This window comes from Panicum virgatum, chromosome 3K (assembly GCF_016808335.1).
Source record: "Panicum virgatum strain AP13 chromosome 3K, P.virgatum_v5, whole genome shotgun sequence".
Lineage (NCBI taxonomy): Eukaryota > Viridiplantae > Streptophyta > Magnoliopsida > Poales > Poaceae > Panicum > Panicum virgatum.
The window spans coordinates 16,625,698-16,633,372 of NC_053138.1; the positions used below are offsets into that span (position 1 = coordinate 16,625,698).

General features: G+C 45.7%; 1 protein-coding gene across 1 annotated transcript; it reads left to right on the plus strand.

The window, feature by feature from the left end:
- The first annotated feature begins 1,059 nt into the window (after nucleotides 1-1,059).
- On the plus strand, nucleotides 1,060-3,544 carry LOC120700649 (LEAF RUST 10 DISEASE-RESISTANCE LOCUS RECEPTOR-LIKE PROTEIN KINASE-like 2.1). Its single transcript, XM_039984898.1, has 2 exons — nucleotides 1,060-1,492; nucleotides 3,254-3,544. The coding sequence occupies exons 1-2, from the start codon at nucleotides 1,100-1,102 to the stop codon at nucleotides 3,542-3,544; spliced, it is 684 nt and encodes a 227-aa protein (XP_039840832.1). The 5' UTR covers nucleotides 1,060-1,099.
- The last annotated feature ends 4,131 nt before the right edge of the window (nucleotides 3,545-7,675 follow it).

Below are 7,675 nucleotides of genomic sequence, written 5' to 3' on the forward strand. Positions count from 1 at the left end.
TCGTGCCTGTCCGGGGGCCGGTCCTACTATACGCTGGACAACGGCACGGTGGCGCCGGACTTGCTGGGTTCGTGCAGCTCCACGCTTGTTCTCCCGTTCAACTCGTCGATGGCGGGCTCGCTGGTCGCCGGGAACTCTACCCTTGGGGATGTGATGAGAGGCGGTTTCGCCGTGCGGTGGAAGGCGGGTGCGGGTTGGTGTGGAGACTGTAGGAATTCCGGAGGGTTCTGTGGATATAACTCCAGCAGTCCTACTGATCACACGTGCTTCTGCCCTGACGGTACATCTATTGGATCATGTTCTTCAGGTATGTTCTGTCCTCGAAATCCAACTTCGAGCAAGTCAAGGATTGTATGAAAAATCCATGTTCCAGTAGTAAGTCAGTCTCAATAAGAGCAAAGAAGTACATGAACATCACATCGGGACATGCCTTTAATCTTCTTTTATTATTATTTAAAGCTTTTCTTTCCGAAAGAAGGATTCTTGAAAGATAGCTGACTGTGGGATTAGAATGTTGTAACCATTACGGATGTCCACTTGCTAGGTCTTGTTTATATGGTCATTAGTTATTACAATAGTTCCAATAGATTCATATCTCGCTAGCAGGCAGTACATTTTGTCAGCAATCTAACAAGATCTATTACAGGTGCTCCAGGAAAACATAATACATTAGCATGTAAGTAAAGACTCTTCTCCTTTCCCTTTCCTCTTGTAGCTTTGTCTCTGCCGTATAACTTCAAAGTTAAGTGCGTCTAGATTAGACAACAATAGTATTAGGATGGGTGACCTTAGAAATCCTTACTGCTTCATTTCTTCTTGAAAAAAGAACCTAGTATAATTGAAGAATTATTGTTTTTACTAACAATAAGTCTTGGAGAAATAATCCTTTTTTTGTGCTGGACGTTTTCTATATTTATCTGCATCTCTAAGCATGTTTTTGATCAAATTTGAAGTATCACTGTTCGTTATCTACATTTCTATAGTCATAGGAATTTAAAGGTTACAAGTTGTAATATATCCTTATTTCCTCTATTAAAACGTTCCTGCAGATATAATATCAGCTGTTTCAGGTGGAATTTTACTGTCTCTGCTGATTTCTATGGGTGTTCTATATCGTAAGAAATTTGAAGGCTCAGTGTCCTGGAAATGGGGATACAAGCACACTCCAAGCATTGAATCGTTCCTGCAAAAGCATGATGCTCAGCAACCAAAGAGATATACTTATTCAGAAGTAAAAAGAATGACCAAATCCTTCATCCACAAGCTAGGCGAAGGCGGCTTTGGAACCGTTTACAAGGGCAACCTGCCAAATGGGCGTGATATAGCAGTGAAGCTTCTCAAGAACTCCAAGGATGATGGGCAGGAATTCATGAATGAGGTAGCAAGCATTATGCAAACTTCTCATGTTAATGTTGTGACCTTGCTGGGGTATTGTCTGCAAGGATCAAAGAGAGCTCTTATCTATGAATACATGACAAATGGTTCACTTGAAAGATTTACTTTTGGAAAAAGCTCTAAAGGGGAAAAATCGCTAAGTTGGGAGAAATTATTTGATATTACTGTTGGCATTGCTCGCGGACTTGAATACCTTCATCGAGGTTGTAATACTCGTATCGTGCATTTTGACATTAAACCCCACAATATCCTTCTGGACCAAGACTTCAGTCCAAAGATCTCTGATTTTGGATTGGTAAAGCTGTGCATAAAAAAGGAGAGTATCTCTACCTACGATTCCTGCACCAAAAGTGGGCAAACCATCACGCCACATCACCCGTTAGCCCTCTAACCGTTGGATCCAGCAAACTTACGATATCAGCCGTCCGATCATCGCCGTCGCGGGTCTCTTACCCGTTATGCCACAAACCCGGACGCTCGCGAATCGTCGCGAATCCGCTTGTCCGCCCACCGTCCTCAGCCTCTCGGTCCTGCCGCACCTCCCTCCGTCCTCCGTAGTTCCGGCTGCTGCGCCGGCCACCGACCGACGCCGCGTTCCGCGTTCCGGGAACGCAAAGACCAGCGGACGCTCGGGTCGTGACCCTGTCGTCGTCCCTGCGGCGTCGCGGTGGGTCAGGCCTTATTGCGCGGCGGCCGCCATGGCTGATGCGATCCGTGGACAGAGACTGCTCGATTTTCCGATCGATTTGTTTCTTGGTCTGCGAGGCGGCGCGAGTCTCAGATAGAGCACGAAGGCCGGCGGCCGGCGGCTGGCTACATCCGGCCGTGAGCACCTGGAGGAGGTGAAGCGGCGGAGGAAGAGTCGAGGACTCTGATTGGAAGGCAGCAGCCGGCCGTGAGCACCTGGAGGAGGTAAAGCGGCGGAGGAGTAGCAGCAGGCACCATCGAAGGCATTAGATTAAGGATAATTATTAATACTAATCAAGGCATGGTATCTTATACAGTAGAATATATTCAACACTTAAAAGAATCATATGATAAAATGATCATATTTAGGTGAACCAAAATACCAGTGTAAATATTGTGAAGCTATATTACCAATGAATGTAACTAAACTGAGAGCCGGCATATAGCAAACAAATTATATACACAAACTGTTGTAAAAATGGAAAAATAAAGATACCACCATATAAAGACCCTCACGGTTAATTAATGATAAAAATGGCACAAAATCGAAGCATTTCTTATAAAGAATAAGGCAATACAATAGTCTCTTTGCCTTCACCTCAATGAGAGCAAATATAATAAAAGACATTAACAAAGGAGAAGAATCATATGTATTTCATATTAATGGCCAAATACATCACCTTATAGGATCATTAATTCCAGAACAAGGTCAAGCACCACAATACACTGAACTATATATTTTTGATAAAAAATGAAATTGAAAATAGAATAAAAGCTTTAGACAGCCTAGAACATTTGTACGCACCGTATCACAACGTACATGATGAAATGGTAGATTCTAAGATACCTATCTTTTGAGGAGAAAAGTTAGATTCACTGGTGTTGACAATTTCTCATTTCCCACAATGTTATACCTCGCTTCACCAAAGGAACAAGGAAAAATGAGAGGCCAGACACTGGTGGTATTGATAATTTCTCATTTCTCACAATGTTCTACCTCGCTTCACCAGAGGAACACAAAAAAAGGGAGGACAGACACTGGCCATAAGCGGCAACGCCACGAGCATTTCTAGTTATATCTATTGATGGTGCAAGGGGAACTATTGGTTACATTGCTCCAGAGGTATTTTTACAGCAATTTGGAGAGGTAAGTAGCAAGTCTGATGTATATAGTTATGGGATGATGGTCCCTGAGATGGTTGGAGCAAGAAAGAATGCCAACCATACTTCAGAGGCCAGTAGCAAATATTTTCCACAATGGATTTATGACCATTTGGAGGAATACTGTGTCACTGCTGGTGAGACCAGTGTTGACACTGAGTTGGTGAGAAAGCTTATCATAGTCGGATTTTGGTGCATACAACTGCAGCCGAACAACCGGCCTTCAATGACTAGAGTAGTTGAAATGTTAGAAAGCAGTACTGATGATCTGCGGATTCCACCACAAATTCTCTTGTGCTGAAACCTTCAGGTTCAGGGTTTCAGTCTACTAGTAGTTTTGTATCATCATGTAACTGAAACTCCAGCAAGGCTGCAAATGTGGATTGTGCTTTGAAACATGCCCTAATAAACTTACACGAGTACGACAAATATTTAGTACATTTGTAAGATACACACTTAAACAAGGGTGCTGAGTATAACCAATTCAATACTAGAGAATGCAGCTTATCAATGCATGCAGATAGAACAGAACAAAAACAAAACACTGACGAACTAACGGAGAAGCTACAGATGCTGCTCAACTACTACACAAACAGGCTGCAGAGAAACTATACCGAGACAACTGCTGAGCAAGGAAGTAATTAACCAATCAATTGAATTTGATTAAAATAATGCTCATCGCGCCACGCTGTAGCACCGAAAACAAATCTTGAGCTCTACAGCTTACGAAACACAAACTGACAAAACCTCACGCAATCTTAATTGGTATTTGGTAAACACAAATGCAGATACAGCCAAGCAACTGAATGATATTTGAATAATCAAGCATACAAGAATACAACGATTAACTGATCTCACTTGCTCAAAGTCCAAACAAAGTGCTCCTGAAACGAGACAAAGCCGCAGTAGATAAGCAGAACGGGGTGAACCGAGAAGCCAACGGAATTTCGCAGGTGCTGGTACAACATGCAGAAACTACCGGTGGCCGAAGTTACGCCTCATGCTGCCGGCGCCGGCTTCCCAGTTCGCCGCCGGGCGCCGCCGTCGCGCTTGGGGTTGGGGTAGCCAATCCCTCGACGCGCACCGGTTGGCGACGGAGACCAAGCTCGATGGGGAGTCCACAGAGCTGGGCTGCGTGCATGGGTCTCAAATGGGCCTCCACGAAAACTTGTAGCCTCCGGTGAGTGGGCCTCTATTTGGCCCAGAGAGCGCTTCTATTACATGAGCTCATGTCGAATCCTGGCCGCACTGTTTAGATCCAACGGTGCAGGAGACTTCGACCCCGGACGGTAAATCAAATACCGTCCAGAGGGTGGACGCGGCTGCCCCCCGATAGCTCCACCGACCACGGCGGCGGCACGGCTTCCAATTTCGCCACCGCCGCGCGTGCGGCGTCTCCGGAGATCTCAATGTCGCGGGGAGCTTCTGCATGCTCCTCCCAAAGGGCATCCTCTCTCTCTCTCTCTCTCTCTCTCTCTCTCTCTCTCTCTCTCTCTCTCTCTCTCTCTCTCTCTCTCTCTCTCTCTCTCTCTCTCTCTCTCTCTCTCTCTCTCTCTCTCTCTCTCTCTCGGCGCGCCTTATGACCGGGGCCTTCCCGATCGGCGTTGTCAGATGGTGCCATGCTTGGCGACCGCGTCCACAGCCTTCCCGCCGCCACTTCCTCGTCCGGCACCTGCCCGCTGGGCCACGCCATCGCCTGCCTCGCATAACGGCCACCTGGATCCTGGAACGTGTACTGCTTGTCCTTTTTATGACGCCGGTCTTGTCTCGATCGTCTCGCTCTCGATCTGCCTCGTGGTCGATCGGCGGCTGATGGCCGGGGAACATCGCCGGGCCTCATGCTGCCAGTGCCTCTCGCGCGCTTAGCATGCTTGGCTTAGCTGAGTGTGGGTGCCCCGACAACACAGGAGCCGGGGCCAGGGAACGGGGACTACTAGTTTGCATTGGCAAGCTCAGAGGCAACTGCCGGGTTGTCTGATCAGCTGAGATCTGTGTTTGACGCGGTGGCAAATGACCCCAGCCGGCTGCTGGTGGTGGTGGTGGATGGTGTTACCGAGCTAGAAAGCCGATAATAGCAGGATTATTATTGCACATACGGTTGCAGAGCCAAACAACCGGCCTTCAATGTCTAGAGTAGTTTAAGTGCCAGAAGGCAGGGCAAATGACATTCAGATTCCACCACAGATTATAGTATCTTGTGCTGAAAATTTCAAATTAATTCTTCTGCCAGTATCTCTGCTACATATGTAACTCAAACTCCAGCAAAACTGCAAATGTACTTCGTCCTTCTGAAATTTGCATTTGCATTTATTTTAGGGAGGCTACCAAACAATCCGCAACCCAAAGTGACCACACTTTTATTCCTGTAACATTTACTTGATACATATGTTGTGAGTACATGACAAGTAGCGTAAGGTGCAGCGGCGGTACTTCGGCGAGGGGTCCTGCATGGCGGTGGCCTATTCGGTGTGGTGCGGTGGGCTTCTCTTCTAACTTCTGCCAATAAAAGGCCGTGGTTGGGAGATCGATGATCGTGCGTGTGTGACTTGAAGACGAAGGCGGCGTGGTGGAGGAGTCGCGTTAGCCACTTAGCTTGCAGCGGACTGCGGCGGCCAGTCCTGCATGGCAGCGGCTGGTTGGCGTGGGACATCGTCAGTGATGACGACGCTTGATGAGAGCTACTTGGCGGCCTTCTCCCGGGTTTTCTGATGGTGCAGCATGGGGTTTTTCAGTGGAGTTGAGTTGAGTTGTACGGTCGTGTTGGCGTCCCAATCCAACCAGCTGGTGGTGTTATTGTTCTGTTTGTCGTTGTGCCCAGTCTGGGTGTATCCTTCTTTTTAATATAATCAGCAGCACTCCTGTCTGATTCCTTTCAAAAAAATTTTAAAAAAAATCTCAAGTAAAATGTTCCAACTTAAATGTCTTTACCTCTAGCATTTTTTTAATCTTGAGGAAGAATGTTATTAGTTGATTGCTGTTCTTTGATCTATATAAAGAACTACCAGCCAGGAGATGAGACTCAAAGTGCACCCTTCTCAGACATAGGAAAGCTCAATCTCTGAAAGACATAGCATTGAAAAGAGTGAGCTTGTAGAGTTCTCTCTGTTCAATGTCCTTTTCCCGCATTGAGGTCCTGTATGGATATACGGCTTGCACAGGCTCTTTATTATATAAAACAATATTTACAAATATGACAGTCTTAAAAGCTTTTCATAGTTTAGTTTGGGTACACTAGATTTTGTGGCTCCGAATCATTTTAATCACCCGTTCAGTGCTGCCGTCGAGTCACACCCATGTGGCCGGTGGACGGTGGTAACGGATCATGGCCCAAATGATCTCTTCACAATCAAAGTTGGCTTTTATTTATTTTTAATTCAAAACTGTATAGATAGATTAGATAGGACTCCTTTAGGACCCGATCTTTAGATAATTTAAGTTAAATTTTAAGAGTCTTAACCATTCCTATATATGTGGGAACACAGACACACACTATGCCATGATGTTCATGTGCCAGATGCGCTTGGATGCTCCTCTCCTCTCCTCTCGTGAGAAAAACAGAATATTCGAACGAACAAGAATCCAACTGACGTAGGTTTAGGATCTCTTTCTAGAACTAGAAAGCTTACGCTGTGAATAGAAGCCTGCAATATAATTCTGCCAGTGTACAATGTCTCTCGAACAATGTGTACTACTACCGTAGTACCGTAATAGAAGTGTAAAACCCGTGAATAAAGAAAAGAAACATGTCGGCACCGTGTCGAGACTAGCTCTATCGGAGAAAAATGTGACATGTGGCAGTTGTCTCCGACGAGGAGTTTTTTAATTTGCTTAATCCAAACTGAAACAAGATGACACATGGCGAGATATTTTACCTTAACCGGAATCACCGCAGAGAGCAAATCTGATTGCTGCTAGTTTTATTACTAGTGTCATATTACTTACAGTCCACCTCACAACCAACCAACTTGTATTATGGTTCGTTATTGATTTAGGCTCCATAATTGATATATGGCCCACCCTCATTCTCTCACAAGGTACCTTGAAAGTTGAAATGTGTCTCATCTCGCTGCAAACTTTCACAATATGCTTTCTCCTCTCTTTTCTCTTCTTACTCCTCCATCTCAATATACTATTGATGTGACGTGGCACTCCATACAATCTGCTTAAGTAGCTTTACAATATTTACAATTGCTCTGACGGGATGCTACCAAGGTGGTGCGGGAACTAGCAGGAAAGTCTGCACTACGGCTTGCCTGTAGAGACATGCCGTGATGATTGATTGCGCGGATAGTCGGATCTGCATGCTAACTGCACATTCGTTTTTTTCTATGTTCCCTTTCGTCCTTTTGTCGTTAGTCGCGCGCTATAGCTGCTAGCTGGCTGCCATTTGGCGCTAAAAGCAGCACACCCGAACGTGCGACACGAGATCCCC